This window comes from Dasypus novemcinctus, chromosome 12, assembly GCF_030445035.2.
Source record: "Dasypus novemcinctus isolate mDasNov1 chromosome 12, mDasNov1.1.hap2, whole genome shotgun sequence".
NCBI lineage: Eukaryota > Metazoa > Chordata > Mammalia > Cingulata > Dasypodidae > Dasypus > Dasypus novemcinctus.
Genome location: NC_080684.1, coordinates 45474633 through 45487693, shown reverse-complemented (window position 1 = coordinate 45487693; position 13061 = coordinate 45474633). Strand labels below are relative to the sequence as shown.

General features: G+C 38.1%; 1 protein-coding gene across 2 annotated transcripts in view; it reads right to left on the bottom strand.

The window, feature by feature from the left end:
* Positions 1–13061, bottom strand: part of SRGAP1 (SLIT-ROBO Rho GTPase activating protein 1) — a 309052-nt gene that overhangs the window by 53811 nt on the left and 242180 nt on the right. For both annotated transcript variants that reach the window (XM_004465049.5, XM_004465050.5), the window contains exons 9-11: positions 8877–9074; positions 8293–8377; positions 1520–1547 (exon numbers count right to left, since the gene is read on the bottom strand). In XM_004465049.5, coding sequence (XP_004465106.1) covers positions 1520–1547; positions 8293–8377; positions 8877–9074 — 311 coding nt within the window. The remainder of the gene's footprint in view (positions 1–1519; positions 1548–8292; positions 8378–8876; positions 9075–13061) is intronic.

Below are 13061 nucleotides of genomic sequence, written 5' to 3'. Positions count from 1 at the left end.
CAAGCCAAAGCCTCCTGTGGTGCTGGATGATTGTACCTGCCCGACTAGAGAGGTGGAGAGTAACTACTGGCCTGCGCTAATGGAGGGACATTTTTTGAATTGTCCACCTAAAGCTGGAAAACTACCTCTCCCAAAGATTCTAGAGTGTGAGGTAAATGTGGAGATAGCAAGATTGTGAGAGGGACTTCAGATTAAATGACCCTCCTGAATGCTTATCAAAGTAAGTTCCACGGCAGTCTGGTGTGCTGATAGTACGAGCTCTATCTTCACACAGAGCCATTCAATATGTGAGCTGTATGACTTTCCTGATTCTGTGCCTACCACACAATTTCCTGAAAATTTGCCTCCCCATGTAGTTTGACCACAGTGAGAGGATGAACTGGTCAGACAGATGTGAATATCAAGGCTATTTGGCAATTGCAGTTCCCAATAAAATATATTTGCATTTCTTTCTTTTGTTTAGAAATGCCTTACGTTAATTATAATTTAGAAACAATAGGTAAAATAATTGATAGTGCAGAGATACTAAATATGAAACAACGTTCCCTCACTGCACACTACTATGTGGAGCTAGGCTTCCTCTTTGATACTGATGGAGTAAAAAAAAAAGCCTTAGTATTTTTTCTCTTGTAAACTTTAGAAAAGTCAGTAACTGCACCTTTTAGTCTGGTTCGCCAAGAAGTAACAGGGGTTTGCTTATGAATAAATTGCCCAGCAGTAACATTATAGAACCCTGAAAACCAACTTGCCAATTATTGCAACAGACACACCAGTGTTCCAAATGCCTCTTAGCTCAAAGAGAACTCAACTTCAAATGTCTAAAGTCTTGCTATGCCAATTAAAGTAATTTCTGGCTCTTGCACGAATTGTGACATAGAAAATAAAAGCCAACCTAAATCAGAACCTGTTTCTAAAAAGACTTTTCCTTCTTAGCAGTAGCTTTTGAAGCAGTAACTTCAAAATCCTTCCATGAATGGGGGAAAAAAAAAGTAGAAGAAAAGAAACTGCAATGTGTTTGTAGGAGTTAAAACTTAAAAATTTGAAGTGAATCATGGAGGGGTAGAGAGCTAATGTCCTAAGGGTATTTAATATAGGTCTAAATTTTATAGGATATAAGTAGAAGTGAAAGTAACTAACAATACTTTTTACTTGCTAACTCAGAAATATGCACATAATATTACTTGTTAATTTAATTATCAAATCAACAGTCCTTCCAGATTATTTCTAGAAACTTAGTACTTTGGTTCAGACAAAGCATGACCCAGTTGCCTTAGATAATTACTGAACCTGTTAATTAAAGAGTTTTACATTTCCACTGGGAGATCCTTAGCTGTGTCAGAACAAATCTTGTTTCATGAGAACCTCAACTATTTCTTGGTGCTATACTTTGTCAAGTCAAAACTATCTTTCATATATATTAACAAAATATGCTAATTTCTACATCATATAGATGGTTGCTTCTTGTCAAAGAAAAAAGAAAATGAGGTACAATATGAGTTACAATAAAATATTTTCCTACCTTGTAGTCATATATTCAGATCTATGACCTGCAAAAACAAAATTTAAATAATTGAACTGGATGGAATCAGTGGAATGCATTTGATAATCTGTATCATCTATCCCTTATTTTAAGATGTAAGCTTATGGAAACTTACACATTTTATGATAGAAAGCATGAGGTTAGCATATAAAAACAGATAAATAATTCAACGTATCTCATAAAATCTTTACATAAAATTTAATACATTATATATATATATTTAAAGCAAGAAACAGCTGTTTGATCTTAACTGTCAGGTCAAAGATTAAATACAAATAAAATACATCGAAGATTCTACTATTAGTCATTCCCTCTGTCTTGATTAACACTTGGTGGGTAGGAATAGGATAATTAAGTTGGGTTGGGAAAACTCAATTTCCTTTAGATTAAATCAGTATTCTTTCTGTAATACGAAATCGGGGAACTGAGAGAGGTTGTCTTCTATAAGCAGAAAAGACATTTGCTGATATTAAAGTACTAGGACATTAAATTATGCCACATTTCACCAAACTGTAAGCTAAAAGCTTTTCACAGAGTCTCTGTGAAACATGAGGCTTCTTAACTTGTTTTAAATAACATTTTTGTAGTGCTCCCACAATCTGAGCTAAATTCCAATTTGAACATCTCTACAGTTGCTGACCATTCTTACATTTCAGGTGGAGAGTGGGAAGGGGTGTGGGAGAGTTGAAATGCTCAAGTGGTTTGTTTGACTGAAAAACAATAATATGGCTCTGAAATAGCTTGGAAATATAGCTGGGGAGGGGATGGTCCCAAAGCAAACAGGTGAGCCCGGCCCTTCATATTATAATGCAGTGGTTCAGACCAGTCGTGCAAGGCCAAGGCCAGTATAACAATCAGAGAGGAAGCTGGTGAATGAACAAACCCCGGCTGCAACTGAGCCTTTTACTACATTATCTGCTCTTGAATAACAAACAACACAAAGTGTTGATTAATATCTATTTACTAAACACGGGACAAGGGTCAGTTTCCGAGACTATTTTTTCTCTTTACAAACCCTTTAGTGTTGGTAGAACCTGTTCTTGCCTAGAGCTTGGTGTGGGGGTGGGAGAAGACCCGATCAGGCCACCCCCCCCCCCCAGCCAGTTCTACCTATCATCTAACTACAGGTCCCTTCCTTTTGTTGACCTTTGGCTATTTTGGGGAAGGTGGATACAGAGCCCCTGGATAATTTACAGCTATTCACTATGAGAGACTATCTAAAGCTACCAGAAAGGGGAGAGCAGACAGTGAGCTGAGTGTGGCATGTGATCCTTAGAGGACATCTTAACACAAGCTTTCAGTAGGAAGTTGGCTAACAGGGTTAAAGCACAGAAGAGAAGACAGAGCGGGAGATAAAGGTTTGGGAGTCATTACCATACAGGTGGTGTGGAGGTCCCGGAGTTAGCTGAGATCACCCAGGTGACATCACTCAGGGTGAAGTCAGTAAAATGAGCAAAGGGTTAGAGGCAGAGAAACTATCTGGATTGTGTTGTATTCTATTGCATCATGTTATATACTTTGTAATAATAATACAAGTATGACATAATAGGTAATTGTAACAATTACAAAGCATCAACAGGTCTAACACTGTTTTAAGCTTTATATAAATTTATCTAAATTGACTCACCTAATTTTTATAACAACCTTATGAGGTAAGTACTACTATTATCCTCATTTCACAGGAGAGGAGACTGAGCATCTAGAAATTACATTACTTGCCTAAGGTCACAAAGCTCATACGTGGTGGGTATGGCCCTGTTTTAATTCCAGATCTGACCTCCCAAGTATCATCCTATACTACCTTATGAACGTCTGTCTTTTTTTCTGGTAAATAATTTGAAAGATCCTAGAAGGTAGGGATCATGGCTTTCACTTCTGTAAAGAGGATTTTTAATAAATCACTGTAAAACTGAGTTGAAAAATGAAAGATTATTTAATGACTTTTAAATGATTCAAACAGCTGCTAATGATAGTTCCTTAGAAATGAAATGCTTGTAACTTCTAATTTGCTATTTTGTTCAAATATCCCATCCAAATATTCTCTAGATTTAGAAAAAGATCATATACAAATGGCTTAAAATTATTTTGCTTCATCCTATCCATTCAGTCATCTGGTTAATAGCATGAGATAAAAAATTTAAAACGTATAAAAGATACATTTTGAATAATGAACCAAGAACACACTCTGCAAGAACTATCATTCATAGCATAACCGCACCACCACATCCATTGTTTCTTCAGCTAATAGTCCTGAGTGTGTCTCAACTGATGAATGAGGTTTTATTTTTTAATCAGTGTCATCATTAATAGATCAATAACACACAGGCTTAGAAGAATCTGCTTCCCAGAGAAATGTGAAAGCTTCCAGTGGTCCGAGGATTAGATTTCAATCACTTTCTTTGGAAGGCTATTCAATTATTAAAACAACAGACAACTCTTTTGCTCCCACCTCTACATGCAAGCAATTTGGAGGAAAAAAATTGACCCAGGATTAACTTGCACTTGGTACAAAGTAGTAGTTCTGGCTGCTCTTAGGATTTCACTTAAGAATTATTAAGTGGATTACTTTTCACGCCTAAAGATATTTTATCTCCATATATTAAAAGGAAAAATAAAAATGTAGTTTGTTGGCCATCTGAGATAAAAAGCCTGGTATTTAAAATGTGCACAGCTCAAATTGGACAGAGACACCCTGGATTTGTTGTCCTGATGAACGTCTGATAAGGACTCCTGGTGTCACTTCCAGTCCCTTTTCTTCCTTAAGAATGCCATCTACCACAGTGCTTTTCTAAAAAACATAGTTATTCACAATCAGCTTCCCTTCTGAAAGCATACTTTTACTCCCACTCATAGACAGACAATGGATTGTGTGAACATAACCTATTTAATTCCTTTATCAGAAACCTTATGCCAAGGTCTAGAAACAATATAACATGGAGCTAAGCTTCCAGGTTCAGATTTTCTATAGTTAGCAAAATTGCCTGATATTTACACCCCCTGAACTCCAAATATTGCTACAAAGAAACCAATGTAAAATTAAAGCTCATTATTAAAAAAGAAAAAGAAAGTGCCTCATTTTTATAGATGTGCACACCAGTTTAAAAACAAATGGGAGCGGATGTGGCTCAAGTGGTTGAGTGCCTGCTTCCCACATGGGAGGTCCCAGGTTTGGTTCCAGTGCCTCCTAAAAAACAAAGACAAACATCAAAATGAAAAAACCAACTCAGGGGAGCCAATATGGCTCAGTGGTTGAGCGCTGTCTTCCTACTTTTGAGGTCCTGGGTTCTAATCCCTGGCCCCAGTACTTTAAAAAAATCATAAAAGTGTATAATGGTGTTGCTGAAAAATGAAGAAGATGATGGTGATCATGTATTTCAAGTCATTCTGTATTTCTTTCTTCTTCAATAATTACTTTTCAAAGTTTTGGAATTCTGAATTTGGACAGTGCCACTTTAAGAGACCAAACTAGCTACTTTGCAATGTTGTAATCAAAGGACTCACTGGGCCCCTGGTAGCCTGCCAAAAAGCCAGCAGTAAGACAGGCCAAACACATGTCTGTAGTTAGTTTCAGCTGTGTAAGATCAACTGCTAAGTCCCTGGGTTAGGCTCTATTTGTTTTACTATGGAGGAAGTTTTTGCAGCAGTGAGTGTAGTCTAATTCAGAGATGTGATTACTATATAAAAAGCCAGGACTGTTCCCCAAAGCCCCATTTAGTTCTCTATTACTAACCTTATCTAGCCAAACCCAGGCTTGGGCCCTTTCATAAGGGTTGACCATTGGATTACTTCACCCCTGGGCAAGCACCTTGATCTCTGCTGTTCTCCTTTGGTGTAAGCCTATTAACATGAAGAGGGTTTGCATGGAAAGTCTCAGGCTCACATTGGTCTAGCAAAAAGGTGGGGCAAGTTCTCCATGCTCAGTTTTTCTCTGGGCAAAGCTGTCAGTGTCAACCCCAGCAGCTGCCAGCAATGAGTGTGCTGCCAAACCTGATGTGGGGCTGGGCTAGAGCACAGAGTGGTCTGCATCAAGTAGGCAGAGACTGCTGGATGAGAACCTTCTAGTTTCTAATACACTGAGTCCAGTTAAGGCTTCGTATACCTTGACATGACTTGCGTTAATGAGACACTGGAACCCATTGAAAGAATTCCAAGATAAAGGAACACTGGCTTAGTATTCACAATGTACAATATAATTCTACACAATTCAGTAGCTAAAGACAAAATCTGGTGGACTCAGCAAATTGGCTAAAAAATAGTCCTTTCCAATAATGATGTGCAGAATAATCTTAATAGTCAGGGCTTTCTCTTTGGGAGATTTAAGAGAATCTCTGCTGAATGGGAAACTTAAATGTTTTGAAAACGTGACCTAAAGTGCATTAACATGTGTCTGCATACTGTGTCAAAAGTGGATTCACCCACTATTTAATTCTCTCAAACTTATGATTTCTAAAATGGTAAGCAGTTTTGCAGGGAAGGACCTTGTGCCTGGAAGCACTCACTTTAAATTTAGGGTACTTTATGTCTTTGGGTGGCAACTGACCTTAAGGGCAGGACTGAAATATCAGGCATTTGTGGGGGAAAAAAAAAAAAGACTTTGTATCATGGGAAAAAGATAGGAAATTCTTGTTGAAGTAAGGAATATATTAAAAGATGAAAAGGGATTTTTTCCTCCTTAAAGTTCAAATCTGCAGCAAAGTTGAAGACTAGATCAGGGAGCAGTCATATACCCTTCACTGAGCACTCCCAATTGTTGACATTTTGCTATGTTGGCTCCCCTCCCTTCCTCTTCTTTTCTCCTTTTTTTTTTTTTAAAGATTTATCTATATATCTATCTATCTATTTATCCACGCCCCTCCTCCTCCATTGTCTGCTCTCTGTGTCCATTTGCTGTGTGTTCTTTTGTGTCTGCTTGTCTTCTCTTTAGACAGCACCAGGAACTGATCCTGGGACCTTCTGGAGTGGGAGAGAGGCACTCAGTCTCTTGTGCCACCTCAGCTTCCTGGTCTGATGCATCTCTTATTGTCTCTCCTCTGTGTCTCCTTTTGTTGTGTCATCATGCTGTGCCAGCTCTTGGTGCAAGCCAGCTTGCTGTGTGGGCCAGCACTCCTGTGCAGGCCAGCACTCTGCTCAAATAAGCTTGCCGCATGGGCCAGCTTGCCTTCACCAGGAGGCCCTGGGAATCGAACCCTGGACCTCCCATATGGTAGATGGGAGCCCAATTGCTTGATCCACATCCAGCTTCCCTTTCTCCTTTTTTCTGAATCATTTGAAAGTAAGTTGCAGACACTATGACACTTTAGCAAACATTTCTTAAGAATAAGGACATTCCCCTTAACTATAATGCCATGAATATTTGTTTGATAATATCATTTAATATATGGTCTATATTTAAATTTCCCCAATGGTCCTCATGATGTCTTTGATGTGTCTGTTTGCTGTGCACTCTCGCTGTCTGCTCATCTTTTCTTTTATGAGGCACCAGGAACCAAACCTGGGACCTCCCATGTGGGAGAGAGCTGCTCAATCACCTGAGCCACCTCAGGTTCCAATGATGTCTTTTATAGATTTTGCTTTTTGATCCAGAATCTAATGAAACTTGTATTTGGCATTAAATTTTCTTTTTAAAAGGTACTTTTTAGTGGTTTAAATGTCACTTTTCCCCCCTAGGTGGAAGCAGCCTTTTATCTTGGTGTCTGGCATCCTAACTGTGCAATACATGCAGTCTTAGGTCATGATGACCTTTCTCCATGTGGTCACTCTGAAGACAACGAGTCCTTTGGCAGAAACCAGGAGAGAAGGTGATGGAGACTCTACTTTATAGGTAAGGGAGGTTATAGAATGGGAGGAGACAAGAGTTTAGATCTGAGTAGCAAGATTTTTCTGGCCTGAGTTATACAACTTGGTTCCCTTATGTCTCACTCACATCTACATATTCTTTCAATACTTACAACTCCCAGCAGTGTGAAAAAAAAGATAAGTTTCAGAGTATGAGGTGCTTAAGACAGGAACTTTGCTTTATTTATTTTTTTCCTTTTAAATTTCATGAAGATGAAAAGAAAAACAATAATATTTACACAGTCCCCTTTGCCTATAATTTTTTTCTGCTTCCTTATGTGTAAAAATGGGGAAATTAATTGTTTCCTGTTATATATATAGCTTAGACCACTGCCTAGCACAGAGAAAGCTTTATATAAGTGTTGGTTATGGTTGCCATTTCTGTTGTTATTATTATTAGATATAGCAAATTTACCAATTAAAACTAACGCCTACTGAAAGAAAAAAAAAAGGCCAGTCATGATTAACTGGTTCCTAGAATCCCAAAAGGCAATAGATGGAGCAACAAATATCTAGCCCATTCAATAAACAGGGGTGGGGGTGAAAAGCTGGAGAAGTCCAAGAAGGGAAGGAAGAAGAGATCAGAGACGGCAGATGGCAGCAGGTGTGGCGCCTTCAGACTTTCTCTCAATAGTAGCACTGCACCCTAAAGTTTCCTTCCCAGGAGCTCTGGGTGGGCTTCTCAGCACTCCCTAGATTTCACTATCCTTCCTCAAGTTTAGTGCCAAGCTTAGAAAGAAAAGAGTTCCAGGGGGAACCTGATTATTACAGATACACAGAAAACCAAACCTAAACAGATAATGTTCTTTGTTTCTTACAGCACAAATACACGAGTCATACTCTTATGTCTCTGTATGTCATATATAGGACAGAAAATAGAATCCAGGTCATCTTCCCTCCTGTTCTAAATAACTGACCTTCTCCAAGGGTCCTCTGTAGCAAGTCATGTTTGGCTTGAAGTTTTGTGATGAGATTACTGCCTTCCAAATATTCTCTGAGTTTCTGCAAAAGGAAGGATTAGTTGTTTTAAAATTATTCAAAGTCTAGGAATTTCCCACAGGACCCCTGAAGTCCAGCCTCCTTTAGCTTCTCTACCCTAGAATCTTGCTATTCATGTGGTCTGCAGACCAGCAGCAGCAGCAGCCGCGGCACTTGGGAGCCTGTTAGGGAATGCAGACCCTCAGGCCTCGCCCTCCCCAGACCAACTGCAATTGGAACCTGCATTTTGACGTGCTCCCCAGGTGACCTGTATGCACAATAAAGTTTGAAAGCACTGTTTCTTAGACAATCCTTTCTAAACTTGTCTGCATATCAGAATTAGCTGAGGAGCATTTTTAAAAGTATGAATTCCTAAACCCTATCCCAGACCTACTGCTCTGAGGTGGACAGGAGTCTGTAGTTTAATGAAGACCCCCTGGTGCTCTTGATGCAGTTACAGAAGCAGCCTCTGGGAACCCTAGACCTGGGCTGTCAAGAGTGGTCTGGGGAGTGATGGGCGTACCATGAAGTAGAACTGCTCAGTTTCCTGCTGGTTAGCTCTTCTCTTGGCGATGCTGGGCTTACTCAGGTAGGTTTCAGAGACGGTAGACTTCACAGACTCTGTGGAGCGACTGTGCTGGAAGCATTCAGAAACATCGTAGTCCTCGATGGTGACCATATCTTGAATTGTCTGCAGTGTGGCTTCAGATGTTTTCTTAACCTGGGAAGAGAGAGAGATCTCTCTCATGTCAACACATTTTTTAATGAGCCCCACATTTTTTAGTGACAGCCCACTCTGCCAGGCAGAGACCAGGACACTGGCCCTGCCGTGAAGGGGCGCACAGTCCCTCGGGGAGACAGACAGGCAGGCAACTGGTATAAGGTAGGATTTCTTCAAAATCATCTCGAGGAGGATATCACTTCACATTTGAGGTTACTTAGAAAGTCTCACCTATCACTGGGTACTCTCTTGATTACTTTTTAGTTTAAGCAAAACCTACATATGGAAAAATGCACAGATCATAAGGGTAGAACTTAATAAATTATTGCAAAGTGAACACACCTATGTAGTCACCACTGCTAGTTAAGAAACAATACATTACCAGCAGCCTCGGGACCCTGCCAATCACTACATTATCACTAAACTGATTTCTAACATCATATCTTAGTTTTACCTCTTCTTTTTTGATTTATGTAAATGGAATCTTACAGCATGTAGGATTTTTGCCTTGTATCTTTTGCTTAACTTCAAGTTAGAGATTCATTTATTTCTTGCGAGTATATTTCACTGCTGCATATGCCATAATTTATCTCACTTATTGTTGATGGATGACTTATTTCTAGTTTGGGGAAAATATAAATAATACTGCTATCGACACATTTTTGTTGGACACATGTAAACATAGTGGAAGTGCTGCTCAGTGGGTATGTCAGTCAGCTTTCCAAAATGATTGCTCTAATTTCTATTCCTACCAGAAGAGAAGAATTCCTGTTACTCCACATCCTCACCAACATTTGGTATTGTCAGTGTTTTAATTTCATTCATTCTGGTGATATCTCATTATGGGTCTAATTTGCATTTTCCTGCTGGCTAATGAGATTGAGCACATTTCATACGTATATAGCAATTTGAATCTCCTCTTTTTGGAATGATTTGTTTAAAATTTCTGCCCATTTTATAAATTGGGTTGTAAGTCTTTTTCTTACTGACTTGTAGACATGGATGTAAGCCTTTTGCTAAGTTATACGTGTCACAAATATCTTTTCCCACTCTGTGCCGTGCTGTGGCTAGCCAAAAGGGACTAGATGAACAGAAGTTTCTAATTTCAATTTAATCCCATTGTAGCAGTTTGATAAAGTTATGTATTCCAAAAATAGATTTTGGATTACGTTTGTAAACTGGTCTATACCTAGGCATGATTAAATTATGATTAGGGCTTTGATTGGGCCAAGTCAGTAGGGCATTGAGTCCCTGCCCCTTGGTGGGGACTCAATGATTAAAGGCATGGCAAAGGACAGAGTTGGAGCTTTTTGATGCTGGAGGTTTTCGATGTTGGAGTTTTGATGTTGGAGTTTGAGGCTGAATTCTTAAGCTGGAGCCCCAGGAAGTAAGTACACAGAGGAAAGAGAAGCAAGCCCTGGGAAGAGAGGAACCCAGAACACCTGAACCCTCACAGACATTGGCAGCCATCTTGCTCCAACATGTGAAAATAGATTTTGGTGAGGGAAGTAATTGTGCTTTATGGCCTGTTATCTGTAAGGTCCTACCTCAAATAAATATCCTTTATAAAAGCCAATAGACTTCTGGTATTTTGCATCAGCACCCCTTTGGCTGACAAATACACCATTAATCAATCCTTTCCTTTATGATTAATGCTTTTGTATTCTATTTAAGAAATAATTTCCTATATGAAGATATTTTTCTGTGTTATCTTCTAGGAGTTTTCCTTAATAAAGTCTCATTTTAAATGATAGCTTTATCCTTCTCCCAGACAATGTAAGGAGGGAAGAACAGCTTAACTCCAATTACCCCTCCTGATTTATATGCTATTTCAGTAATGTAGTGTAAGAAGATATATACATATAAATACTTATACATACTTAAATATAAGACGTAATTATTGTTTTATATAGTCCATACTCATTTAGCATTACCCATATATTTATTATGTTTTTGATCTCCATTCCTTTTGCCTTAAGAGCACCTGTTATAAATTCTTTTAGTGTGAGTCTGCAGGTGGTGAATTCTGTTTTTGTTTACTTCAAAATGTTTTTTAAAATCTTCATTTTTGAAAGTTATTTTTCCTGGTTGGTAGTTTTAACCTTTCAGTACATTGAAGGTATCACTGAACTGTCTTGTGTATTTTCACTGTACTTTCAGCATTTTACTGCTGAGTAAGAAATTTGCTGCTAAGCTGTTAGTATTTTGAAAATGATCTACTTGCTCCAGCTGCTTTTAAAGTTTTCTGTTTATCTTTGGTTTCTTACAATTTCACAATGATGTTTCTAGGTAAGGATTTTAAATATATATTCTGCCTGGAATTTTGTGAACTTCTTGAATGTATGTGATATTTTTCATAAGTTCAGGGAAGTTTGTCTTTTTTTTTTTTTTTTTTCAAATATTGCCTCTATTTTCCTTTCTATCATTTTTCTTTCGGCGACTTCAATTAGTATGCTACTTATCACTGTGTCCTCTATATGTGTTACTCTTCTCTTCTGTACTTTCAATCTTTTTGTCTTTCTATACTGCATTTTGATTAGTTTCTTTGGATCTGTCTTCCACTTTGATAATTGACTCTTCAAATATGTCTAATTTGATGTTAAAACCACCTGCTGAATTCTTAATTTTGGTTATCGTACTTGTAAATCCTGGAGTTTCTATGTGGTTCACTTTCAAATCTGTTATTTCATTGTTTACAGTTGATAGTTTCTTTTGAAATCTAAGCTGAGTTTATTCTCCTTGAACACAATAATTAGCTGTTTTACAGTTTGTTTTTGATAATCCCCAAATTTGAAGTTCCTGTGGATATCACTCTTGGTTTCTTGTATCTTCATGGGTATAGTTTTATTTATTTATTTGTTTGTTTGTTTGTTTATTTATCACCATCCCCTCATTGTTTGCACTTGCTCTGTCTGTTCATCTTCCTTGTTTCTTTAGGAGGCACCAGAAACTGAAGGGATCTCCGATATGGGAGGCAGGCACCCAATTGCCTGAGCCACCTCTGCTCCCTGCTTTATGTTTCTAATTATGTTTTTCTTCCTGCGTCTCTTGTTGTGTTACCTTGTAGCGCCAGTTCGCTGTCTTCTTTAGGAGGTCCTGGGAACCAAACCAGGGACTCCCATGTGGTAGGTGGAAGCCCAATTGCTTGAGCCACATCTGCTTCCCAGGCCTAGTTATCTTTGCTAGACATCTTTTAAAATGGAATTATTTGAAGTCTAGCATTTTGTTATTCTCCAGGGAGAATGTTGTTTTTTTTTCCAGGTCATTAGGGACAGTTCACAATACCCGGCCTTTATTGTTGTTCAAAATATTTAGTGCTCTTCCCCTTGGGAAGTTTGTGGTTCTCTGTGCCAGGGACTTCAGGCTTGGCATGTGCCTTGTTCAGCACAATAAAATGTGAAAGGAAAAGCCAGCATCAGACCTAGTTCACCATTACAAGAAGTAGAAATCTTTTTGATTCTTCTTTTTACAAATGACAAAATACTGTTTGGGTAAGAAATTTAGAATGAATCAGTAGTAATCAGTACTAATTTCAGAAACTTAAAGAGGTAACATGATGGAATTAATAAAAAAGGGGGCAAATAAATTTAATAGACTTAGTCATTATTTTCTGGGGTATGCCAATGCAAAGGATGAGTACTGTTGGAAAAATATATTAATGATAATTGTAAAAAGGAAATGCTATACATAGGTAGTTACTTTAAGTAGCTCATGATTCATCTGTAGGATGAATTAAAAGACTCATGATCCTATGTCAGTCAAATGGGTTCTTGGCTTGGATTAAATTTCCAATGATTGTATTATGCACAAGTTTTAAAAGTACTATATTCCAAATAATTTAAAAAGATGCAAAGATATGCACTCTGGAAAAAATATACTTGTTGGCTCAAAATGTGATGGTAGTAATGAAACATATAATTGACATGCAGAGAGTTTCTATAGAATTGTGAGTGTGGGGAAAAAAAAATATTTCAAACTAAAATATAA